Source organism: Nesoenas mayeri, assembly GCF_963082525.1.
Source record: "Nesoenas mayeri genome assembly, chromosome: 17".
In the NCBI taxonomy this organism is placed as follows: Eukaryota; Metazoa; Chordata; class Aves; order Columbiformes; family Columbidae; genus Nesoenas; species Nesoenas mayeri.
The window spans coordinates 12,290,123-12,316,353 of NC_137565.1; the positions used below are offsets into that span (position 1 = coordinate 12,290,123).

Here is a 26,231-nt window from a genome sequence, read left to right on the forward strand (position 1 = left end):
CTCGGTTCCTCTAGTGCAACAAGCTCAGGCCTGCCCAGCATCGATCGTGGAGCTGTCATCTTTGCGAGTCTGCTCCTGGTGACAGAAGTCTCATTATTTTCCCGCTGTCTATCATAAACAGAAGAACAACAAACTCCCAGGCAGTCCTTCTGGGGAGATGAAACCTTTGAAGTCATCAGCAACACAGACAGTAGATACCCTTGCACTGTATGAACAACTTGTTTTTCCCTGTTAGTGGACACAGCAGGTTGCGAAAACAGAGAACCATTTCCCACGAGTTTTTGAGTTCATATATAACTTTCTCTGAACATGGAAAAACCTACATATTAGAATCTTCAAGAAAAAAAAAAAACCCTCATTTCACCATGTCTTGAAAAATCAAATCTGTTTAGGAAGAGCCTCTTTAAGTTTAATCCCTGGGAGGGAAAAGGAGCTGAGCTGCTGCAAAAGCAGCAGTGACGGACATCCTCCATGAGGACATCGGATCAGGCTGGGTGTCCATCACATCCAGTGTCCCCTCACCGCAGGAGCCACATGGGGCTGTGCAGGAGCCCGGACAGGGAGCAGCCACCCAGAGGTGACAGGTTTGTGAACCAAGTGCCCGAGACACAACCCCTGTGTGCATGACACCCTCGAGCAGCTCGTGGCACTGATCTGCGGCAGACCCCACCTCGATCTCTGCTGTTTACGCATGCCGGAGATATTGTGCCTACACCCACATGTCAGAAACGTCACACTGAGATGAGCAGAGTTGAAACAACTGGTGGAAGAGCCACATTTGTGGGATGATAAAGCAGATCCACAAGTTTATTTCCCCCTTTGCTGTGGGAGAAAATGAAGCTCGAGAGGAGTGCGAAGCCCCTGCAGGTAAGACGGATGAAGTTAAGACGTCTGAGACTGACTCAACCAAAAACAATGAATCAAAATTCCCAGTGGTGCACCTTGTGAGGAGCAGACGGTCCCACTCAGGCAGAGGGAGCAGAGAGGCAGCTCAGAGCCCTTGGGGACATATTGACTTCATGGACCTTCCCGGCAGGGAGGGGGTTTCTTCTCCAGGGCCTGGCAGGCAGGCTGGCCTTAAAACAGCATTTCCCTTCCAAAGAGCTCTGAAGGACTCACCTACACAAAGCCTGTTGAGGTGGCCTTGCCCGTCTGCTCTGCACAGACCCTTTTGGAGATCCCATTGATGGTGATGCACGCACCCCGGTCCCTGCTCTGCTGTGCTTCCTGCTGCTTTCACTGGTGGTTGAAGTGGACAAGGGAGATGCAGGTGGCAGTATTTGGGGTGCAGGAAAAGCAAAGCCAGTTCATCCCAGACACAGACTGAAGCAGCAATATGACTTCCAGCTGTGAGAATGTATAGTGATACGGGCAGAAGGCAGCACAGGAGAAAACGAATTGCCAGCAACACAGGATGAGCTGGGAAGAGGATGAAGACGAGGGCATTTCTTTGGGCACTACCTCCTCTTCAGTTCTCATCGCTCCTTCTACTTAAAGGAGGACCCGAGCCTAAACTCCAAAGTCAGAATAAAATTTCCCAGAAAGAGGAGATGGGTTTGAATCTGTTTTTTAGCTCTATTTCTGCAGCTGTAGGACTGGGGGTTTGGGCCAGGCCAGGGAGCAGGACCTCTGCCCAAACTCACACATCCCAGCAGAAAAGGGACCTGATTCTCCCACAGGCTGCCTGCCCTGGGATTTGGGCACAACCCACAGAGGTGGAGCAGGGGCTGCCCTATTTCCTGTCTTGTCCTGCTTTCACTTCCAGGCTACAAAGTCCCCGAGCGCTGACACAAACCCAGCCTTGCACCTGGCTCCGACCAGCCCGCCAGCCCAGCGAGCTCGGCTCTGGCCGCATCGTGGCAGCAGTCATTCGCATTGTGCACCGATGCTCTGCTGCGACCAACAAAACCGAGACCTGGATCTTGAATTCTCCCAGTGCCTGGATGCCTTTTGCTCCTGGATTTCGGGCTGGAGCTGCTTCAAGCATTCAGGGAGTCAAAGATGCAGAAGATGGTCACAGCACATGAAGATGTGGCCAAGCCACAGGAAAGGGCAGGAGGTGCTGGCTGAGGGTGTGGACAGCCTGAGGTCAGAGGAGCCAGCACGGCTTGTACCATGGGCTGAGAGGGCAGCAAACCTCCTGCAGTGATTTTAGTTCTGATTCTGGCTTAGGGAAGTTAATCTCAGCCCTCTGAAAGCAAAGCTCACCATTGCAGCTCCTGGACAAACCCCCTGCTGTCACTGGTGCAGGTGCTTTGCTCCATAGAAGCACCAGCACGCGGTGCAGCAGAGCAGGGGCAGGAGGAAAGGATCAGCACCTAGCAGCTTAAAACATCAACACTGTCTCCCTGCCTCCAGTAAGACACAGCCATGCCCTGCTGTCCTCGTTCTGGCAGCGAGGGCGGACGGACCTTCTTCAGGGTGAGGAAGGGAGGAGGAGGAAGGACACACAAGGTCAGAATGCTTTACCTCACAGATAGCTTTTCTCTGTTAAAGAGACTGGGACCTTTCTGTGATCGTGTTCACAGATTGCTTTCAGGGCCAGATTTTTGCAGTGGGGCTGACGTGCGAGCGTGTCAGAGCCCAGAATCACGCAGCATCTTTGCAGCCGATCTCACCTCCCTTCTCACATGAGATGTCCTGGCAGAGACAGCTCGTGCCGCTGGCAGGTGGCGCAGAGCCTGCAGAGGGGACGCGCTTGCAACCGAGATGCCACATGTATTTCTTTTGGCAGGCAGGTCGCTCAGTGCTGGCACTTGCTGCTCCCAAAGGTGTGGAAGTGGCTGGTTCTGCTGTCCCAGAACTGTGCTAAGGTGGAGCTGATGCTCTCTGGGATTTCAAAAGTCCTTGGTTGGCACATCCTCACCAGGAGCCTCCGTAACCCTCCAAGTGCTGCCTGAGTGCTTCTGCACTCAGAATAATGGGGGTTAGTTTTGGTCAGAATTAGGCCTTCCAAATAGGCTTTGTTACCAGGAGGCTGGAGCTGCTTCTCTCGCATCCTTGTGGTTTTCCAGTCTCACCTGGGAGGGGGTTCACACATTCACAGCATGCAAAGCGCTGGGATGCAGACGGTCCCTGTATGTCTCCCACCAGCATCACGGCTGCAGATCACAGATCTCCTGGAAAGCCTTCTGGAGGACAGCCTGGCCAAGCAGCACTCATTGCCATGAGTTTTTTCCCCTAAGATACACATCAGTGTTCAGTGCTTGGCTCCTCGGCAGGAGGACTTTCATGCCAGCGAATGTTGGGACTGAGCAAAAGGAGGGGTTCGTGGGGAACAGGGAGAAGAGATGGAGGCAAACACAACACAGAGTCCATTTATGAGAAACCACGATGTGTGAATCAGAGACATCCAACCCTTCAGATCAAAATAGACACATTGGTACCCGCGCTTTGGGGATGAACAGAGTTCATAGGCACGAGGGCATTGCACATCGTCTGCCCCCAGCCTCAGGTGTGCAGCCAGGTCTGTGCAAGTCCAAAGAAAAGCTGAGAAAATGCAAAGATTCAGCCAAGCCCTGACCTGGGGAAAAGGGGAGCCTGGGGGAAACAGCCCCAGCTCTGGTCAAGCAACGAAGACCTTGCTATTGCCCAGCCCCTGCCACCTCTGCTCTCCCCCAAAACACCAAAAACATAGATGATCACGAAGATGGTGATTTCATGCAGATGCAAAATGCCCTTATGAGAAGAAGGAAAAATGTGAAATTCTGTTAAGAGCCACGGCAGATTATAAAGCCATCGTACTTTAGTGGGGAAATCTGGGGAAAACCAGGGAAACAGGGTGAAAAGAAATGGCCACAGGACAAGAGCAAGAGAAAGAGGAAGAAAAGGAAATAAAAATCATCATCATCATCATCAGGACACAACAACAGGACAAGAGACTTTCCATGGGCAGTTCCCCGCGGAAAAGGAGCCACCGTGTCCGTGAAATACAAAACCCAGTGCCCTCTGGCTGGAGGGGCCAGCAGGTGCTGGGACTGGTTTGGCATCCCCTTGGGGTGAAGGGTCCAGTTAGGAGCAGAAAACCCTGCAAGGGAAAGGGGAGAAAGGCCAAGCTTAGAGCGATGAGGAGCACCTAGGTCTAAGCACTTCCCAAGGGACCATGTTGTGGATGGGAATTTACAGAGCCCTTTGCAGGTGGGTGAGATGAGCAGGTAGGTGACTCTTATCCCAACCTAGAGATGGGAAACTGAGGCACTCTGTGTACAGTGCAGACCTCAGAGTATGGGTTGTGTTGGAGAAGGTGCTGCAGCCTCAGCTGCTGAGGGGCAGGACTGGTGACAAGGGAGATTCAGGCCAGACACGAGGAAGGAATTGTTGGCCCTGAGGATGGTGAGAGCCTGGCCCAGGTTGGCCAGAGAGGTGGTGGATGAATCATCCCTGGAGACATCCCAGGCCAGGCTGGACGGGGCTCTGAGCAACCTGAGCTAGTGCAGATGTCCCTGCTCATGCCAGGGGGGGCACTGGGGGAGCTGGGGAGGTCCCTGCAACCCAAACCCTTCTGTGATTTTATGATCCATGCAACCGCCCATCCCTTCTGCTAAATAATCCTGCTCAGCCAGGGAAAATCCTGCCAAGGCAGAGCTGAGCAAATGGCAGGACACAGTGGAGCAGAAACAAACATAGCAAATGTCAAGGTTCTTTTACTTCTTTTGGTTGTTTTTACACCAGTGGAAAGAAAAGTCTCTAGATCTTTCCTAACCAGGCATGCAGCAGCCTGGAGACCTCTCGAACCGTGGGTACCTGCTGCCGCACCCATGGAACCAACCAGGTCCCCCCAGCCAGAACTGGAGCTGGGGAGAGCCCCCCCTGCCATGGATCCTGCAAACCTTGTACCCATGATCCGCTGGTGGCTGTCTGGAGAGCAGAGACAGGCGGCAGGCAGGACTTTTGCTTTGCATCCCCATTGGGATGGGATTGTCAGGGCTGAGCACATTGGTACAGTGGGTGCAATAACCCAGGAATGCTGGGGGGATTTGTCCTGGCGAGGTGACAGCTATTTCAGAGCGACTGCCAGGCTGCAGCCACGGCTTCCAGTGCAAAAATCAAATATCTTGTCTCAGCCTCTGCTATAAGAAGGACCACATGTGTGCAAAAGTTAAAGCTCCCTTCCCCATCCCACAGCCCACGTGCTTGGGAGATCATCGAAGGGGTTAAAAGAAACACGTCAACTCACTCGTCCGTATCTTTTTTGCTCTCCTCGATGAATGCAATAGACTCAGATCTAAGGCGGTTAGTCACTTCGTACGTACGCAGGGTGACTCCAAAAATATCCTCGTGGTACCGGCTGTCATCCTGAAACAGAGGATGGGAGGGGGGCAGTGGGAAAAAGGATATTTACAGAAAAAAAAAAAAAGAACATTTACAAAAAAGAATATTTACAAACAGTTGGCACTGCTGCAGCACCAGAAAGCTGCCATGTTGTGAGTAGGTACCAAACACACACCAAGTGTCCTAGGGCCTGTCACAAGAGCTGGTGGGACAGGAGGGGCAGGGACAAGCAGGGAGGTGACATGACCTTCCCAAAGTCGCACTGCGGAGTGGTGGTGGAGCTGCTCAGTGCTCAGACCTCAACTGCTGCAACCCAAGGACTGCCTGGCTGTCAAGGGGACAAGGAGCTTGAGGTCAGCTCACATACAAGAGATTTGGTGGCAAACCAATGAAAAATGTGGTTCTGGGCCCCCTTGGCTCCTGGGTGGAGTGTGGGGACATGCTTCAGCCCTGTAGGAATCAGGCTGAGTGGTCCTCCTGGGCAGAAGCAGAGCGGTTTGAGCATCTGTCCTCGGGGCTGTGTCCCAACCTGAGCTCACTTCTGCTTCAGCTGCAATGTCAGCAGCAACGTGTTTGTCCAGGGGCAGCATTCAACCAGATGGACAGACAGAGGAGATTTCGGGAGGGGAATGCTCATGCTGCCCTGTTAGCTTGCTGCAATGATGGAGGGACAGCGGGGACTTAACCAGGTGAACAAGCCCTGCCTGGGCTACCTAGGATGCCCCAAAAGAGCTTGTAGCAGCGCTCAGCACAGCACCAGGCTCATTGTGGGTGCCCAGCGCAGGCTGGGAGGGGTGCAGCCCAGAGCAGAGCTCCTGCACTGCCGATGAACTCCACTGCACACCCAGACCTTCAGCAGATCGCTCTCCCAACCCTGCCCGGGTGCAGGCAGTGTGCGAGGGAACTGCAGACCCCCCAGCACCTGTTTCCTCTGTGCTGCCCGTTCCGCAGGAGGAGGCACCAGGTGCAGCGCCCGTGGCAGCAGCTCGCCCGGTGTCTGGCGGTGCAGACGCGACTCACCCTCAGCTTGCTGATGAAAGCTCCTGCCTCCTCCACCGACAGCTGGCCCTGCTGCCTCACAATGCGCTGAATGGTCTTCAGGACGTCCCCGGCCATGGTGACATCCCCACAGACGTAGATGTGGCCTCCTTGCTCCTTCAGTGCTTTGAACACAGTTTGGGCTAGCTGCTCCTGTAACACGTCCTGCACGTATTTCTGAGGGAGAAGGAGGTGGGAGCAGAGATTAACTACAGCTCATAGAATCATGGAATGTCCTAAGCTGGAAGGGACCTGCAAAGATCATAGAATCCAACTCCTGTCCCTGCATATGAGAATTGCAATATTCCCACCATGTGTCTGAGGACATTGTCCAGTCTCTTCTTGAACACTGTCAGGCTTGGAGCCATGACACCTCCCTGGGGAGCCTATTCCAGTGTCCAGCATCCTCTGGGTGAAGCATCTTTTCCTAATGTCCAATCTAAACCTCTTCCCGCCATTCCCTCAGGTCCTGCAGGTTCTCAGCCCCATCCACCTGTACACTCTGGTCAGTTTCATGTGCACCAGCTGCCTTCGAGGCAGCTGTGCAATGTGGCCACCTCTTTGGGGAAGCATCCCTGCACCTTGCAGCACCCACAAGGAGAGAAAAGAGATGAGGAAAGCAGCAAAGCATCATTTTGCTCTTGCATCTTCACACCTCTACTATATATAGAATCACAGAATCGTTTGGGTTGAAGGGACCTTCCCAGCTCCCCCAGTGCCCCCCCTGCCATGAGCAGGGACATCTGCACCAGCTCAGGTTGCTCAGAGCCCCGTCCAGCCTGGCCTGGGATGTCTCCAGGGATGGTTCAGCCACCACCTCTCTGGCCAACCCGGGCCAGGCTCTCACCACCCTCAGGGACAACAATTTCTTCTGCATGTATGGCCTGAATCTCCTCTCCTTTAGTTTAGAACCATCCTATCGCAAGAGTCTGTCCCCATCTTTCTTATCAGCCCCTTTTAAGTATGGAAAAGCCACAATAAGGTCTCCCCAGAGCCTTCTCTTATCCAGGCTGAACATATATCTCGTTGCCACACCTGCTCATGTGGCAGTAGGAATTTGGAGCAGATGTTCATGCTGGCACTGGGCCACCCCACTGGTGACACCACTCCTTGCCCACCTGCTCAGGAGGTTGTGTCCGGTGAGGGCAGCTGCAGCCCTCCCAGGCAAAGTGTGAGTGATGTGGGGACATGTTCAGGCTGGAGCAGGGATAGGGATGGGCCCTGGGAACTGGGGCACACTGGGAAGGGCATGATCCTGTACCTTTATGCAACAAGAGCACCCCAGTGCATAAGCTACTTTGGCTTCACCAAGGAACCAGCATCTCCACACTGTACCGGCCATGGCTACCCATGGCCACACACCAGGACCGTAGCGGTCCCATCACACACCTTTGGTTTGTCCGGCTCCCGGGAATAGGCTGTGTACAGCTCTCTGAAGACACCTTGGGTTTTGGCAAAGAGCGTCTCCTCTTTGTAAATGTGGTCAATCCTGGACTGTCGGCAGCCGAACACCAGGACCATAGGACAAGGCTTCAGACCTGGGGCACAGATAGGGGAAGCAATTAGCCCAGGAATCACCGATACCTGATTTCTGCAAGCCACCATCCTCCAGAGCCGGCAGCAGCCACAACAACCAGTGTCAGGCTGCCAGGAGCTTTCCCCGGCCAAACTGGGAGGGAGGAAAAACCAGCAAGGAAGACGGAACACACTGACTGGCTGAGCCTGGGAATCACATGGCAGGGGCTCTGTGCCAGGATTTGGGGAGAAATTAAACTCTTTCTTTTTTTACCTAAATGGTCTAAATGACAAGTGAAAAATCTGTATTCACATAAAAACAATGCCAATGTTATATTTCTGCCATAAGAACCTGCAAAGTTTTACAGAAGGATTTTCACGGCGTTTGTTTTGGGAGCTTGGGCAGATCTCCAAGCCTGCTTTGAGGAGCCCTTTGCCTTCCAGGGCAGACTGGACCTCCTTCTCTGCACCACCAGCCCAGGGTGAGCTGAGGAAGAGGAGGAAGAAGCATCAACCCACCTTTGTGCTGGATTTCAAAAAGCCGCTGCTGCCAGAAGCTGCGGAAAGGGGCGATGCCGGTGCCGGGGCCGATGAGGATGCAGGGAACCTGCGGGTCCTGGGGCAGGTGGAACCCGGGTGCGCTGCACACATGGAAGGTGTCAGTTTAACCCAAGAAAGATGATCCCCCAGCCCACAGCAAGCTGAGACACCACCCAGAGAAAGAGAGGTAGAAAACAAGGAGAAATCCCAGAAAATTATATTTTAGCACAGAACTGCATCCAAGAGGGACCCATTTGCTCACAAATCCAGCCCTATTTTCTTCACTCCCTTAGTGCTTTGCAAAGAAGAGCAGAGGGCAAAGAGCTCATCCTGCAAGGGGGGTCACCCTTGTGTGGGCCACTTACCCTCTCACAAAACAGGGCACCACTTCATCTGTCTGTATACGATTGAGCCAAGAGGAGCAGACCCCGTGGTGGATTGGTCCTTCTCCATCTAGGAGGGTAGAGAAGGAGATCTGTGCTTGACACACCAGCCAACCACTCCAGTTACTTTATTTTCTGAAACCCTCCCTGCTACTTTCCACATGAATGCTGCACTGAAAACTTGAGTATCTCTGTGTCCATCCCCCATGATCTTGGTGGAAGTTTGGCACTTAGAACCCTCTGTGGAGCTACCCAAGTTCCCCCAGGAGCCAGCCCTGGGATACCTGGACCTTCACAATCCTTAGGACACACCCAGCTTCAATTTGGTCCTTTTGGGCAGAAGCAGCATCATGCTGTGGTGCTTCCAGGCACAAACCCTCTATGGCACCCCCAGATGAATGGCCAGAGTCCTCCCCTGTGTCCTGCTGCTGCAGGAGTGATGGGGCTGTGTCCATCTACACCACAACCAGGGCCATGTGGCCACATCGGTGCTTGCACAGGGACAGAAGTCTGGCTGGTCATGGCAGTGTGGACTTCAGTGCAAAAAAATGATCTCATGTGGAGCTTGGAGCCACTGTGGCTGGTACCTGACCCAGACCTGGCACCTCTGTAATACACTGATGGATGGCCGTTCTCCATAATGTGGGCCAGCAGTGGCACGGGTTGAAGGAATCTTGTCTTTGCAGCAGGCAGAAAGGCTTTAAAACACCATCTCTCTGCCAAAGACCTTGTGGTGTTGCCCATGTGCAAACACTTTTCCCCTGCTCCCCACCCCGAGCCTGTCTCCACTGCCCCCTGCGTGAGTGCAGTACCTCTGGTGCGATACGAGACCACAGCCACGGTGAGGTGGACCTCGCCTGGGTACATCTCCGGGGAGGAGCTGATGGAGTAGTAGCGCGGTTGGAGGAGGGGGAGCTGTGTGAGCAGCAGCGTGGAGGGCATCTGCACGGAGGGGAACTCCTCCAGCACCTCCACGATGGTGGGATTCTTGGACCACTTCCATTCCTCGTACTCCTGCAAGCCCTGCAGCCAGGGAAGGAGGGGGGAGAGAGCTGCAGCATCGACCTGTTCCAAGCTGTGTCCCTCCACCAACGTCCCACCAGACCTATAGCAAAGCTGGGGCGGGTGGCATGAAGGCAGGAGCTCTGCTATCACAGGTAGAGACTTAACACAACCACAGCGTGGGGTGAAAGTGCCCTGGGGCTGTGATTGTCCCCAGGGCCTTGAGGAACTTGGGGTCTTTACCTTGCTAAGGACCTGCAGACGTTTCTTCTCCTTGTCACTGGTGGCTAACAAAGCAAACTGCTGCAGCAGCAGGGGGGTGGGAGGGGTGGTGATGTCCAAATAGTATTTAAAAGCCTGGAAGATGGTGCATGGTGGGACACGGTTCTCATCTGTCCAGTTGCTGATGACACCTGCCAGGAGGGAATTCAGCACAACCAGGGGATCAGCTGAGCATAAGAGTCAAGTTGGATAAATCTTTGCTTTCCTTCCCCCTTATCAGCTCTATGACAGTGAATGATGAAGAGCTGGAAAGAAGAGTCAATGAGATATCCTTGTGCCACAAGTGAGATGCTGTACAATGAGCACAAATTGTCTGATACTCCACCACCTTCAGCCTCGGTCTCTCCGAGTTAACTAATACTGTTTTCCACCTCCTGTTACACTGTGCATGGCAGTAGGGTATCAGACTTATCCCTGAAATACAGCATTGGGATGGTCCATCAAGATCCCTGAATTCTTCCTTACAGTTCTAGACGTTGTTTTGTCACAAGAGCATGTACTGACAGGACAAGGGGTGCTGCCTTTAAACTGAAAGAGGTGAGATTTATATAAGATATAAGGAAGAAATTCTTCCCCATGAAGGTGGTGAGACACTGGAACAGCTACCCAGAAAAGCTGTGGATGCCCCATCCCTAGAGACATTCAAGGCCAGGCTGGATGGGGCTTTGAGCAACCTGGTCTAGTGGAAGGTGTCCCTCCCTGTGGCAGGAGGGGTTGGAACTACAGGATCTTTAAGGTCCCTTCCAACTCAAACCATTTTCTGATTCTGTGATTCTGTGTTTCTTTTTCCATGAGAATATAAACAGCTTTAATTCTTCTGAAGAACAAGGGAACATCTTGTCACCCTTCAAACCCTTACTGTACACCCCACATGCAGACGAGCAATGGCTCTGCGCAGAGGAAGGTTGAAGAAGGTGAGCCCAATCCAGGCAAATACACCAGTGAGATAGGAACTTATTTCTCCTGGAGGCCACCTCCCTTCCCAAGGAGCTACAAGAACCACTCCAAGGGAGAGGTGAGGAGAGAGGCCACCTCTACATAGAAGTGGCCCTGGTTACCTAGAGCTGTGTTCCTCTCCTCCAGGAGCTCCACCTTCACCAGCTGGTTGGCTGGGGGAGCATCTTCAAGCCTGTCGATCAAAGCATTGACCAAGTCTTCGTGGTTCCCTGGAAACACGCCCAAGTGGTCCCCGGGCAGGTACTGCAGTTCCTGGTGGCCGTTGGTGTGGAGGCGCACGAAAATTGTCAGGCGACTACAGGAACAGGAGAAAAAGCAGGATGGGTTTTGGGTGAGATCTTCAGGGAGATGCTGAGCTCCGGCCTCAAGAGCTGCTGGTTGTGCTGGGCAGTGGTGGCACGTCCAAGCCCTGGTGGCTGGCTGAGCACATCCCCAAAGTCACAGCGAGAAAGGACACTGCAGTGGCCACCTCCCTTCACCGCTGACTCACCCTCAGGGACTTTTTAAAAGGGAAAAAGCAGTTTAACCTCTTGCTTCAGCAATTTTATCCTTTTTTTTCCTTTTTTTTTTTTTGTTTTTTTTGTTTTTGCATGTGCCCCACCACTCCAGCAGTGCAGCCACCCGTGTTCTCATCCTTACAGGCAGGAGGCTCATTTCTGTACCAGCAGATTTCACCGGGTAAGAAGGCAGGAAACATCCTTCCCTGGGTCAATGGGGCTTCCAGTGTTGGTCATAATTTGCACAAAGATGCAATCCATGGGACATTTAGGGGTCAAGGGATATTTGCAGCACCGTGTGCAGGGATGCTTTGGTGCACCACGAGTATCTGCAGCTTCCTGGACAGCTGCATCAGTGCTTAAAAGGGGCCAATAAGAAGCATGGGGACAGACTTTTGAGCAGGGCCTGTTGTGACAGGACAAGGAGTGATGGTTTTAAACTAAAGGAGGGAGATTCAGGCTGGACATGAGGAAGAAATTGTTGCCCTTAGGGTGGTGAGAGCCTGGCCCAGGTTGGCCAGAGAGGTGGTGGCTGAACCATCCCTGGAGACATCCCAGGCCAGGCTGGACGGGGCTCTGAGCAACCTGAGCTGGTGCAGATGTCCCTGCTCATGGCAGGGGGGGCACTGGGGGAGCTGGGAAGGTCCCTTCAATCCAAACCATCCTGTGATTCTATTCCATGATGCTATGATCTCTTACCTGGACTTTGGGCTCTGCAGGTTCTGCCGTGTGATAAGCCGGGCTGCATAGACGCGTTTTTTGTGGATGCTGTACAGTCCTGCAGAGAAGAACAGTCATGAAGCAACGCAGCAGAGTGTGGCCAAGGCAGGTGGCCTCTGGCATTTGCAGGGCTGTTGGCCACCGCGCTTCAGACTGGAATTGTCACCAGAGGACAATGGGCTCAATGACTCTCCTGTCCCCATCTCCTGCAAAGCTTCAGCGAGCCCAGGGGATCCAAAACCTCAGGGGGAAACCCAACACCTGTCCCTTGTGTTAGTGACTGAGGAGGACAGAGAAACCACCCGCATGAGGCTCAGGGACGTGCCCTCATGTGCAGGAATGCACCTCTCGCTGCCAGAACCACCTGAATTCGGGAAGATCTGAACCGGTGCGGCAGATCATCCACTGCAGGAGCCGTGCTGAGTGGCCAGGTGTCGGTGGGCTGGACCTGCCATTGTACCGCCATGCTCAGCCGAGCGGCATTTGGACACAGTGAGCTTGGAAAGCTCCCAGGTTTCCAGCTCTTTGCTTCAGAAAATGGGGTCAGGAGGAGGGAGATCAGATCAGATCTCAACATCTCTGTTACAGAATCAAGCAGGGACCAGCCAGAGGGGCATGAGACCTTCACAAACTGTTCCTACAGCATGAGATGGAGGGGAAAAGATAGACTGAAAAGTTGGGAATTTAACACAGAATAAGGATGTCTGGCCCCTTTCTGCCCACTTGAGCCCACTGTGTCTTCTCCACCTGCCCCACATCCAGATCCCCTTGGGGTGACCCCACCTTCATACCTTGTGTGAGCTCCGGGGCCTCGGCCACGTAAGTCAGGCGAAATTTGCTCCTCTTCCAGCTCCGGTCGTTGCTGATGAGGGAGTTGTTTGCTTTCTCAATGTTGACATCGTCCCCCACGCAGAACACGTCGCACGCTGCCTGCAGCACACACCAGCCTCTCAGGCACCTCCCCGCTGCCCCTTGGCTTCCTGACCCAGCCCCACAACCTCTCTTTTCCCTCCCCACCTCAGCCAACACATGGAGGAGGTGGCCCCAATGCCATAGGGCTATAGCAGAGGCCATGGGCATGTCCCGTGGTGCCCACCCCCACCAGTTGTCTGAGATAACACGGGAATTCAACATTCAGCTCTGGCAGTCAGCACAAACCAGAGTGTCAGCTCCACCAAAACATGGAGAACTTCTTTATTGTGGGCCAGGGTGATGGGCGGGTGTCCTGGTGTAGGGAAGGAGATGCAAGGAGATGCTGGATTTTGTTCCTGCTCAAACCAGCAGCTTTGCTCTGTCTCTGTGTCCTTCCCTCCCTGCTCCTCCCTGGAGCACCAGGGACGTGAGTTACCTTGAAGACCTTCTTGGCCCAGGTCCTGAAGGACTCCTCTTGGCCACAGAGCTCATCCCCTTCTCCCATGCGGAGGATTCTCTCTCCACCCAGCTCCTCCAGGAGCGTGTCCACTGCCCGGGCAAAGGCGCAGAAGTGGGGGTACGCTCGGGACCCCAGCCCAAAGACAGAGAACCTGGGGAAAGGTGGCATAGCTGTGGACACCAAGCTGGGAGGGACATGGACATCTCTCCCTCACACACCACTATGGCCAACACCAGCATGAGGGAGCATGGAGGGATCTGCTTATGGCAAGAATACATCATATTATAGGAAAGAATGAGCTGCAGTAGGAGAAAGGGGCTCCGTGCAGCACCAGCTCCTGCTCTGTCCCTTCTGCAGCAAGAAATTGTCACCTCCCACCCCAACCCATTTACCTGACATTAGCCAGGGGCCCTGTGCTCTCGAAGTTGTCCCTGGAGTCGGGGCCATCACTTGAGGATTTCCGTGCATCCGAGTAAGAGGAAACGCTGTTGAAACGAACCTTGTAGCTCCTGTGAACAGCAACAGCATCAAGTATTAACTGTGATGACCATGTGCACGTGGGTCCCACCGGGCTGCATGTCAGAAGGGGACCACCAGGCTGTGGAGGACATGAAATCAGAGCAGGCTCAAGCTCAGGGCTCAATATTTCATGAGCAGGTACTGTGATCAGTGTCTGGAGCAGAGAAATGTGCTCCCTCCTGGAGGTAAGCCATAGCAGCCCATATAGAATCATAGAATCATTTTGGTTGGAAAAGCCCCTCAAGATCATCAAGTCCAACCGTTCCCCCACCCCTGGCACTGCCACATGTCCTGAGAACTTCATCTCCATCTGTCCAACCCCTCCAGGGATGGTGACTCCAGCACTGCCCTGGGCAGCCTGTTCCAATGCCCAACAGCCCTTTGGGGAAGAAATTGTTCCCAAGATCCAAACTCAACTTCTCCTGCTGCAATTTGAGGCCATATGTTGCACCCCACCAGCTGGAGCTGGTTTACTACATGGGGTCTGCCTGTCACCTCAGCTGTTGGCCACCACTTTGTCCCCAGTGGTGCAGAGGTGGCAGGACCTTTGGCTCTCCCTGTCCTTCCCTGACTGTACACAAGGTCGGGTGTACATCTGAACAGATATTCTGAAGGTTTTTTCATTCATAGCAAGTAAAAAAAAAACCCACAGAGTGAGAGCAGGGAGGAGGGGGAAAGGGGGAAAGGGAGGGGAGAAAAAAAATCTGACAACAGCAGAAGTATTTCTGAATTGAACCATCTTCAAAAATTGCTCTACACAAGAGTTTCTAAATATACTGCCCGAGCAACGCAGCAGTGGTGTGTGGATGAGTCACAGCATCCTCCAGCACTGACACGTTGAGGAGACAACCCCTGAGCTAAACATCTGCCTGGGTCATAGAGCCCCGTGCTCCCCCTCTGCTCCGGAGCCTCCTCCTCTCTGCCCCGACAGCAGGTCCTTAAATACAGAAGGATCATTCAGGCCATACATGAGGAAGAAATTGTTGCCCTGAGGGTGGTGAGAGCCTGGCCCAGGTTGGCCAGAGAGGTGGTGGCTGAACCATCCCTGGAGACATCCCAGGCCAGGCTGGACGGGGCTCTGAGCAACCTGAGCTGGTGCAGATGTCCCTGTCATGGCAGGGGGGGCACTGGGGGAGCTGGGAAGGGCCCTTTCCACCCAGATTATTCTGTGATTGTGAATGCCTCTGGAAACACGTGGCAAACCCTTGCTGTAAGACACAAGGAACCAAATATACAACTGGGCCATGATTGGAGAGCCACAACTGCAGTGCCCTGGCAGGCTCCTTGAGACATGGTGGCTTCCAGAGGCCACCAATCCCCACATTGCGGGGTCTCAGCCACCCTCAGCATCCTCAGGTGGACATGGAGCTGGGAGCTCATGGGATGCAGGGACAGGAGCTGCTCCCTCCAGACCTTTCTACCAGGCTGACTCTGCTCCTCTTCCCTAGAACATCTTCTCCAGGGCGCCTTTTCTCATTGCAAAAGCTTTTTTTCATGCTTAACTTCAGCATCTCTTCCTACCGTACAGAGCCATGACCTCTTGGCCTGTCCTGGGGGGGGCACAGGGAGTAATTTATTCCCTCCGCCTCTGCAGTCACCTTTGCTGTATGTGAAGTGTGCTACTGCACTGCATTTCTGTCTCCTCTGCTTCACATAAAACAGCTCTCACCCTTTTGATCCATCCTCGCAGGTCGCTGTTTCCAGCTCTCTGACCATTTTTGCTGTCAGGTAACCAAGCCACAGGCAGTCTCAGCTCTTAGAAACTCCTGCCAGTCCCTTAAATTCCATTCAGAGGTGACTGGCCCAGCTGGCACCCAGCTTGGGTGCTTTTGTCCTCCTCAAACCTGCCAGGCTTGCCATGGGTGGCACCTCCGCACCCAACCCACCCCCAAAAAGGGAAGATCCTTGGGGTGAGTACCACGTGCAAAACGCCCCTTTCTCCATTCAGACACCTCCCGGGCAGCCTGCACATCCCATTTTGTCGGCTGTCCCCATTAAGGCACAAGGCTATTAGACACCTAATGGGTTTTTGGCTGGCGAGCCCTGTGGGATCCATCAGATGACTTGGCTGCACAGCCAGGAGATCACTTTGGAGCTGCTGCTTCACCAGCAGCAGAGAGGTACAAATCGGTCCCTGCCCAGCGCTGTTTGTCACCACTTAAGCAGAAAGTCAGGGCTTCGGTGCCCAGTTAAATTGCACAGCATCTCTGGCCAGTGCTAATTCTTCCTTAATTAAGGAGCAGCCTTTTGCCAATTGTGAGCATCACTGTGTTAACTCAGGAGAGACTCCAGAGCAGTGTCCCAGTTAAGCAAAATATATTGTATTTAACAGATAAAATAAGAGGAGGTCCCAAATGATTAACACTTTGCCAGCTGCCCTCACTTCCCAGCCTCCTGGACACGCAACAAGATGCTCGAGGTTCATCTTCCACCAATGGGGGATTTTCTAAAACCCCAGACCTGGTCTCCAAGGTACCAGTTCCAGACTCAGTGTTACAGACATCACAGCTGGAATTTATCACAGCTCTTATTTTCCCTAGAAATATTATGACATGATGCAAGAAGCTAAATTTGGTTCTCAAGCCTTACCCCACCTACATCCATATAACTGGGATCTCCCTTCTACCTCCAGATCTTACTATCTGGGTGTCTCCTGGACAGCCCCAGCACTTGGATTCAATGATTTGGGGGGAATTCCTGATTTTATATATATCTATGTATATAGATACATATATAATTTTTTAAAATAGATGCCCGGCTCTTACAGCTGAAAAGAGAAACTTTACAATGCCAGCCCAGGGAATTACAAGCTGGAATCCACAGCCATGCCTGACTTGGTGCTTGTGTCCTCCCTGGGACCTCCACCTCCTCCATCCCCTGGTTCTCCAGGCAGGTTCCATCCCTCGGACCTTTGCAAACTTGAAGCCCACATAGGGATTTCACACTCCCTTCCAAAAGGAGGGACGCAGAGGAGCAGGCTGTCCTGGCTGTGGGAAGAATGAGTGGAAAAGAGGGGTTTGGGGTGCTCTTACTTTCTCTCCTCCAGGTTGGAGTTGGGATTCTTCATCTCCATTAACGCACAGCCAAATTTCTGCAGAGAAGAAATTTTTAAAAAGCCGTCAGTTCTGGCAACATCTACAGGAACCAGAGCAGTGACCAATGCCCTGGGATGTTCCTCCCCATTCCCCACTGCCCGTGTCCCCACATCAGTCACCCACCCCTGTGCCCTGTCCTACCTCTCCGTTCTCAGGTGGGTCTCCATTGCCAAAGGTGCTGGTGACCACCAGGACCATGGTTTCATGCTCTAGGTGCACGATATCATATTCGTCCATGGACATGACCTGGGAGCAACAGAGATGTTGTTATAGCAAGAGGCCTTTGGTGGGGAGATCTACCCCCAGCCGCTCTACAGGGATGGAGCCCAGTCCACCCGAAGATGGGAGCAGCATATCCTCACAGAGATCTCCACACAGGGAGCATGAGAACAAGAGCTTTAAGGAACATGGACAAACTACGGGGCTACCATCTGAAAGGCAGTAGACATACATATGCTACAAAGCCTGCAGGACCTGGAAATCAGCTGGAAAAATTCCTGTGCAGGCTTCAATCCAGACCCACAATGTCAAGTCCTGGGAGGTGCTGAAGCCCCTTGGCAGCTGGGAAGCTCCACATGATCCGTGTATTTTCCCAAAGCCACGTATCTCATTGGGCCGCCCAGATGTGCACATTATTTTGCAGGGGCTGGGAGCCGGTACGATACCTTGGCATCGAAAGCGTGCTTGAAGATTTCACACAGCGTTTTTGCATAGACCTGCGACTTCCCTGTTTCTGTGGCGTACAGGATGGTCGCTTTGACTCTCTTAGCCATGGCCTGTCCCATCAGCTTGGCTGAGAACTTCACAGCCCTAGGAAGGAAGAATAAATCCTGATAAGATACCTTGCTTCTTTGTTGGCACTTCTAGCCCAGACTAGTCACATCGTGTTATTTATTATTAAATGAACATTCTGCCTTAAAAACTGCAGCATCATTTTTTTTCTTTTGCTGTTATGTGCCAAACAGGGCAGCTGTGGAAGAGTCTGTCTGTCTTGACTTGTCAGAGAGGAAGATGAGATGGGGGGCTTGAAAAAGAGCTGAAATATCTGCCCGGGTGTAGGGAGGAAAATGCTAAACCAAGTGCAGAGGTGCTCTTTCTGCAGGGACACAGAAGCAGAAGAATGAGAGGCAGCAGCTGCTGAACTCAGTGACCAGACAACCTCAAAGGCAAAGCTGTAGACCAGCCTCTCCATCTCTTCATGTCTTTAAATCCTACCTGGCTGCCATTCTGCAGGAGGTGACTGAGCCGAGCAGGGGTGCCTGGGCTCCACACATCACACACGAAGCCCCAGGACAAGGAGAAGGTCAGACCAGGCTGTCGTCCCTTTGATTTGCACTCCGGTGACATTATGAACTTGACTCAGAGGAACAGCCCTCCCGAGGCTGAGAGGTTGCACATTTATTTGAGTGTTCACAGGGCTGTGTCTAGCCGGCTGCCTCCTGCGTCTGCAATCGTGACTAGAAGCATTTGCTCTGGTTTTCCCCACCGTCTGGGCTCTAACAGGAGGGCAGAGGGGCCCAGAAAGGTCACCAGCCTCTCTAATAATGGCCAAGGTGATGCAGCACTAGAAACACTGGCTCCTTGTCAACGCTAGTGCTGCCAGGTTGGCATTGAATCATTTTGGTTGGAAGAGCCCCTCAAGATCATCAAGTCCAACCATTCCCGCACCCCTGTCCCTGCCCCATGTCCTGAGAACCTCATGTCCGTCTGTCCAACCCTCCAGGGATGGTGACTCCAGCACTGCCCTGGGCAGCCTGTTCCAATGCCCCACAGCCCTTTGGGGAAGAAATTGTTCTCCACATCCAACCTCAACCTCCCCTGGCACAACTTGAGGCCGTTTCCTCTCATCCTATCATCAGTGGGAGCACAGTGATGAGGGACACGAGCCAGCTTTGGGGTGCACAGTGGGGCACCAGACCCAATGTGGGAAATTTGTTATTTTAGAGCCATTCATAAGCACAACATTTTTTTTTCTAAGTGCAGAATATCTTCACCTTTTCTAAATGGACCATCAAACCTTTGTATAGAGCCACCAGAAAGATGGGTCCGGATTTAGCCTGATACGTTGCAACAGGGAAGGGGCAGTTTCTGGAGTGGCTGAGAGAGCACACAGCACCTCTGCAGCCTTTGCAAGAACAAGGGCTGCTTGATTCACTTCTGTGGGGTGATCAGACCCTGCCCTGGGCAATCAAGTTCAGCAGGACTCCAGCATCCCCTTCAGAGGAGCTATGGGGAATGGAGATGAAGATGGACTGGTCACACTGGCAGGAGAAGAGAAGCCCAGCTTCCCCCTGCCCCTCCTGCCGGGAGGGAGGAAATCACTTGGGGGACACAAAAACAAAAGAGGAGGAAAGAAGAAGTAGAAACCCCACCAGGCTGGTATGTTTTGCCTCCTCTGCGCAGCTCCCCTTCATGCCAAAGTCAGCCTCAGGAGCTTTTATATTATCGATATTTGCTGCTATACAATCACTCCTCAGCATCATTCTGCATGTTGAAGTTGCCCATTTGCTTTCATGTGACGGTAGTGCCGCCTGTCCCCAAGGCTTACCCTGTCCCCAGGGCAGGGAAGGGGCAGGGACTGCAGCTTTGAAGGCTCAGATTTGGCCAGAACCAGCACAGCCTGTCTGAACAGGCACCAAAATCCTGCTGCAACCAGTGCCAAGCACAACGCTCAGGGCTGCGGGGCTCGGTCTGTGTCTTGTTCAGCTGATTAGCTCAGATCCAGGTAGGATTAATGGTGAATTACAAAAATAATTCCTCTCCTCTACATCAGGGACAATAGGGTTGTTTTTTTAATTACCTGCCATGCTCACGTTTTTATAAAATCATTCATCAGTCGCACACACACAAATAAATGCATTGTTTCTCCCGACTCAATGGCTCAATTAATCTTCCTGTGCTCTCCAGCAGCCCCGTGCTGCAGCCCAGACCTGGGCACCGGTGTAAGCCCCAGGAGCACATTCGATCACGTTTATGGATGCTCCATGGAAAACACCTTCAAAAGAGGTGACAGCTGAAGAGTGGGAACAAACTGATGGCAGGGACTTGGGGAAACTGAAGCGTGGGGAGATGCTGTGAACAGCAAAAGGCCACCCGGCAGCCTGGCCACAGGTACTGGGGCAGACCTGGACCTTTCCAATCTTGGCTTAGGGCTCTGCTGTGGAGTCAGCCGCTCCTACAAGAACCTCTCCGCCAATGGCCCGCATGGAAGACATTTGGGCCATGATTAGCCAAAAGGTCCAAATTACACTCCATTCCTACACGCCTAGGAGATTTGATGGGGAGAGGGACTCCCCATCACTAGGGGTCATCTGGCCATGAAGTCCAAATCTGAGTTCAGCCCTGATCCGTCTGCTACTTGTCAGGAGATTCCTCATTCCCATCTCCCCGCTCCTTGCAAAGAGGGTGTTTGGAGGTTTAGACGCGCACTGGAGACAAGTGCTCCTCAAGTAGCTAAGGAGCTGGTGAGAAAAAGAGAAATATGGACAGGAGTTTCACCTCGCTGGTGCCAGCATGGCCCTGGACAGTGGTGGGTGATGTTCCTGGAGGCTGTGACAGGAGAAACAGGCAATATACCCACAAAGAAGTGAGAAAGCCCTTCATGAGCATCTCCACATTAGTGGAGAATGAACCAGCTTGGGAGAAGAGAGTATATGCAACATCTGGTATTCACCTGGTTGCACAGCTTTTGATGATCTCATGAGGTGTTTAAAAGGCTGCCTGTTTCTCCAAATGTCCTTCTTGGTGGTTAAAGGCTCCAGTGGCCTGAGATCCAGGCTCACAACCCATCAGTTTGCACACATCCGTACGGCAGCACCATCAAACAACCCGACTGCCCAAAAGCAGGACCAGCCCCAAACCCTTCACGGCTTTTCAGAGCCTACTGGTGCTTACTTTGCTAACTTCTTAAAGCCAATGGCCCTCTTCTTGGTGGGTGTTCCATTGACCCCTTTCCAGACGTGGGTGTTCCAAGGGTCCGGCTAGGAGAGAAAACAGCAGCAGCAGCTGATGGGCTTTGCTCAGAGCTTTGAGAAATGCCCTACGGCAGCACGGAGTGTTGAATTCCTCAAGTCATGAAGGGGAGGACTAGCTGGCCTCTTCTGCTTCTTCTCTATAGGTCCCTGGTCTATGAGCCCCATGGGTTTCTTGGGGAAGCTGGGCAATGGAGTATGCACAGAAAAAATGGCAATACAATAGAATTATAGAACCACAGAATCATTTCGGTTGGAGAGACACTCGAGCTCATCGAGTCCAACCATTCCCCCACCCCTGTCCCTGCCCCATGTCCTGAGAACGCGTCTCTGTCTGTCCAACCCTCCAGGGATGGTGACTCCAGCACTGCCCTGGGCAGCCTGTTCCAATGCCCCACAGCCCTTTGGGGAAGAAATTGTTCCCCAGATCCAACCTCATCCTCCCCTGGCGCAAATTGAGGCCATTTCCTCTGCTCCTGGTGCTTGTTCCTGGGGAGCAGAGCCCGACCCCCCTGGCTCCAAGCTCCTTTCAGGCAGTTCAGAGATCAGAAGGTCTCCCCTCAGCTCCTGTTCTCCAGCTGAACCCCCCAGGTCCCTCAGTCGCTCCCATCACACTTGTGCTCCAGCCCCTCACCAGCTCCGTTCCCTTCTCTCCACTCTATAATAAAACCTTTCTGGCTTGTAACAGCATCTGGCCAAATGCTTTCTCACCTCTGAGATGAGCATTAATGTGCCATAGGCAAAAAGAAAGCAGGCGATGCCAGAAGGGAGGAAGCAATAAAAACACATCTTTCCCTCTCCCCGACCCACAGCTTTTTTTATTCCCTGTGGGAAAGGGAGGCAGCTGAAGTGAGGAACAAGCGCATAGGAGCTAATTCAGTGCCCTGGCAGGCATCTGTCTGTAATCAGGGCCAGGAACCATCGGGGCTCCTGGTGGGTTGGTTCTAGAAATGAACAGGCTGCTCCTGGTTTGTGATTGTTGCTTAAGGGCTCTTGACTAAAGGTCACATTGTGTGAAAACCACCGGAGCGGGGATGGTTGGCTAATGAGGATGTGTTTGCTTACAGCTGTTTTTCTCATGGTTTGAAGTGTTAAATACTCCAGCACCAGCATTGCAAACTTGCTGCTTGGCCTGCTGAGCAAGAGTCCACCCATCAAACTATTGGATCCCCAAGCTGGCAGGAGCCATCCACTCAAACCAACAGGCTGGAGAGGGGAAGGGTAGGGTGACCACCAGTTCATATCCTCACCGAGCCATCAAAATGCAAAATTAGGTGCTTCCAAAGGGAGGGGGATCTGGTTAATTCTGCTTCCAAGGTTAAAAGCTGGGGCCTCAGGCATCCCATGTCCCCACGAAGGGACAAGAAGCCATAGTCCTGGGAAACAGTACAATATCCAGGGGGTTATTACCCCACAGAAGGGGGGACCACCAATTAGGCTTGTACATGGTCTTTATTGCCTTGAAGGCAGCTTGTTGATGGGACTAGATGATAGAATCACAGAATCATTTTGGTTGGAAAAGCCCCTCAAGATCATTGAGTCCAACCATAACCCACCCCTGGCACTGCCCCATGTCCTGAGAACCTCATGTCCGTCTGTCCAACCCTCCAGGGATGGTGACTCCAGCACTGCCCTGGGCAGCCTGTTCCAATGCCCCACAGCCCTTTGGGGAAGAAATTGTTCCCAACATCCAACCTCAATCTCCCCTGGTGCAACTTGAGGCCGTTTCCTCTCGCCTTATCACTTGCTACTCGGGAGAAGAGAGCAACACCTTCCATGCTCCAACCTCCTTTCAGGCAGTTGCAGAGATCAGAAGGTCTCCCCTCAGCTCCTGTTCTCCAGAATAAAGCACCCCAGCTCCCTCAGACACTCCCCAGCACACTTGTGCTCCATGATGTCCCTCCCCTTCCTGTGTATCCTGACCTCCTGCTCCCACCCTGCTCTTGGCTCTACCTCTGTGCACCCAGCACTGCTAGAATGTACCTGGTACTCAAAGGAGGGTGTGAGACGGTAGTTGAGCATTTCCTGATGGAAAACTGGGGTGATGCTGCCAGACATTGGTGGGACAATCCACACCCAGTCAGCAGGACAGCCTCCACGGCATCGGTACTCGTTCTCCATGTGCTTGATGAAGGACTCGGTGGCTGAGTGGTGATCCACAATGGTCACCTTATCACTCTGTTGGAGGGAGAAGAGAGCAGAGCCAACAACTGTGGGTTAATACTCCCCAGAAAGTGAAAGCCAAAATTCTATATTTGCAGTTGTTTGACCCAAATATGCCACATTCTTGTAGTCTTACAGGACTGTGCCTTTGGAGATGACACTGACTGCTGACCCTTGTCTTCTGAAGGAACACAGTCACTGAGCAACGCCATTTTCCAGGGCTGAGATGCTGCCCTTGTCTTTCATGAGTAGATATGCTATGGGATGGCTGTTTTTCCTGCTATTTGTCATGGGCCAAGCAAAGACTACGATGGCGTGAACGGGATGGAGCACGCCCTGCTCAGCCCCTTGGGGAACTCTTTCATGGTTTGCACAACTCCAGGAGCAGCTCTGAGCCAGCTCTGGGAAGAACTCCCACCCTTTACAGTTGTGTTGCCAAGGACAAGTTCTGCTACTCAAACTTTAAGTGCAGGTGGGGAGACAACCTGGGCCGATTCTTGCCTCATGGATGGGACAGAAGGGCTGGATCTCGCCCCCTTGGGACACTCCCTCTGGACCAGCAGAGCTCAGGCGCTTGTAGTGATGGCTTCACAACATCCAGGGCACAGAGATTATTAAATTTCACTGCAGGCTCCTGGAATGACCCAAAACTAGGAGGATGCAGCCCAATTTCAGTTGAGTGTAGCAGCTGCTGCCATTGTCCTTGGGCAGATGTCTCCATACTCATTCCATCAAGTCCTTGCATCCCTCAAGCCTGACCCAAACACAACAGAGTCCTACTATGCAGGTACCTGGAAGCTGTACAGCACAGCAATGTTGATCTCCACCAGGGCCTGATCCTTCCACAGCGAGGAGGTTTTCCTCATATCCAGATTCATTTTCTTGGCCACTTGCTGTAACAAAACACGGTAGAAAGCGAACACATGTAATGGCCAAGAACCAAGGACTGAAGATCTCTGCCTGGGGAGAGGAACCCAAAGGAGGGACCCAGGCTGACACAAGGCACCTGCAGGGCAGGGCAGCACAACTGGCTGATGTTTTCCCTTCCTTTGAGAGATGTGGTCCTGCTCTTTCCTCTCCTTGAGAGAGGCAGGGTCAGTTTGGTCTTCCTTTCTCCCCCAGGCGCAGGAAGATGACTAAATGCTGCTGAAAAGGGTCCTCAAGAGCAGTTTCTCTTTCTGAGAGTAGAAATCATAGAATCATAGTTGTCGGGAGAGACCCTCAAGATCATCAAACTCAACTGTCCCCCCACCCCTGGCACTGCCCCATGTCCTGAGAACCTCATCTCTGTCCAGCCCTCCAGGGCTGGTGATTCCAGCACTGCCCTGGGCAGCCTGTTCCAATGCCCCACAGCCCTTTGGGGAAGAAATTGTTCCCACATCCAACCTCAACCTCCCCTGGCGCAACTTGAGGCCGTTTCCTCTGCTCCTGGTGCTTGTTCCTGGGGAGCAGAGCCCGACCCCCCTGGCTCCAAGCTCCTTTCAGGCAGTTCAGAGATCAGAAGGTCTCCCCTCAGCTCCTGTTCTCCAGCTGAACCCCCAGGTCCCTCAGCCGCTCCATCACACTTGTGCTCCAGCCCCTCACCAGCTCCGTTCCCTTCTCTCAACTCGCTCCAGCTCCTCAACGGCTTTCTTGGCGTGAGGGGCCCAAAACTGCCCCCAGGATGTGAGGCTGCTGATCCATGTCCTGGGAAGAACAGACCCTTGCACCCCTTCCCATGCCAGACCTCCCACTGCTCCTAAACTCTGTTCTTTCTCAGCCCCTTTCTTCTACTTGGAGACCTTCCTCCAGATGCTACGACAGATGGGCACATACACGCACACACACTCACTCTCACCCCGCTGGTTTTCAGGCACCTGGGTAGAGATGCAGCTCCTCCACATAACACAACATGTCCCTTGGCATGGCAGAAGATCTCTCTTGATGGGTGCAGATCCCCTGCACCAACACTTCCCCATGACCTGGCTTTGTCCTGACTCACTGTGTCCCCAAGTGTGGGGAGTCCCTGAGCCATGGGAGAGCACTCCAGAGGGACCCTGTGGGCTCAAGTGTCCCAAGTGTCTCAGCCACCTCTCAGTCTCACCATGTCTTAGCACTTGACCTCAGTCAAGCACATGACCCGCTGAGCCATAAGATGCTTTGAGAATCCTATGGGGAGCTCAATAGACATCACATTCGCTATGTTAGATACCAGCTGGCCCCATGGGACACAAAGAAACTTGCCAGCCCATCACACCCTGGCCATGTGGCTCCAGAAGAATGGAACTGCCCTGTCTTAGAGACACTTGGATGTCCTACACTCTCCCACACTCAAGGCAACACTCTGCCAGTGTCCTGCCTGCTCCCCAGTACCTTCACACACGTCTGTGGCCCCTTAGGAGCTCCTGGCACCCTCAAGGAGGGGAATTACCTCCAGTATGTTGTACCGAGAGTTGTCACAGTAGTCCCGGACCCCAATTTCTGTGCCCATGTACCAGCCGCTGAAGGGGCAGGCGGAAAACTCCAAGCCACCGATCTCGAGGAGCATGTTGGAAACCGCTGGCAGACCGTACCACCTCAGGCCCAGGTCCTTAAACCATTCAAACCTGCCGGGACACGAGAGGGTGAGGCGACCAGCTAGATCTCCCCTGGCCACTTCAGGCAGGGGAATGGAGAACGGTACTTTGCTACCAGCCACCAGGCTGAGGGACATGTGAGCAGAGTAGTTCCTGGAGGCAACATCTCCCTCAGGGACTGTTTATGGGGAAAAAACATTAGATCAGGAGTGGTACAGAGTGGCCTAAGTTCTGAGAGACTTCAAGGAAAGGAAAAACATCCCTGAGACAAAGGACATGACTTTTTTCCACCTCCAGGCTCTGCCAATTTTGTATCAGAGATGGGGGAGGAACTGAAAGAGGGTCTTGACT

The 26,231-nt window shown here is 53.0% G+C and overlaps 1 protein-coding gene across 2 annotated transcripts in view; it reads right to left on the reverse strand.

The window, feature by feature from the left end:
- Positions 1 to 5,114: 5,114 nt before the first annotated feature.
- The window catches only part of NOS1 (nitric oxide synthase 1), a gene marked incomplete at its 5' end in the record, with an annotated part of 41,636 nt that continues 20,519 nt past the window's right edge, over positions 5,115 to 26,231 (reverse strand). For both annotated transcript variants that reach the window (XM_080355446.1, XM_080355445.1), the window contains 19 exons: positions 5,115 to 5,295; positions 6,292 to 6,486; positions 7,699 to 7,847; positions 8,344 to 8,465; positions 8,730 to 8,817; positions 9,560 to 9,770; positions 9,993 to 10,162; positions 11,090 to 11,283; positions 12,185 to 12,263; positions 12,997 to 13,135; positions 13,554 to 13,728; positions 13,970 to 14,086; positions 17,129 to 17,187; positions 17,333 to 17,437; positions 17,857 to 18,001; positions 21,086 to 21,171; positions 23,146 to 23,340; positions 24,117 to 24,218; positions 25,736 to 25,910. In XM_080355446.1, the coding sequence (XP_080211572.1) occupies positions 5,173 to 5,295; positions 6,292 to 6,486; positions 7,699 to 7,847; positions 8,344 to 8,465; positions 8,730 to 8,817; positions 9,560 to 9,770; positions 9,993 to 10,162; positions 11,090 to 11,283; positions 12,185 to 12,263; positions 12,997 to 13,135; positions 13,554 to 13,728; positions 13,970 to 14,086; positions 17,129 to 17,187; positions 17,333 to 17,437; positions 17,857 to 18,001; positions 21,086 to 21,171; positions 23,146 to 23,340; positions 24,117 to 24,218; positions 25,736 to 25,910 (2,629 nt within the window). In that variant the 3' untranslated portion in view covers positions 5,115 to 5,172. The remainder of the gene's footprint in view (positions 5,296 to 6,291; positions 6,487 to 7,698; positions 7,848 to 8,343; positions 8,466 to 8,729; positions 8,818 to 9,559; positions 9,771 to 9,992; positions 10,163 to 11,089; positions 11,284 to 12,184; positions 12,264 to 12,996; positions 13,136 to 13,553; positions 13,729 to 13,969; positions 14,087 to 17,128; positions 17,188 to 17,332; positions 17,438 to 17,856; positions 18,002 to 21,085; positions 21,172 to 23,145; positions 23,341 to 24,116; positions 24,219 to 25,735; positions 25,911 to 26,231) is intronic.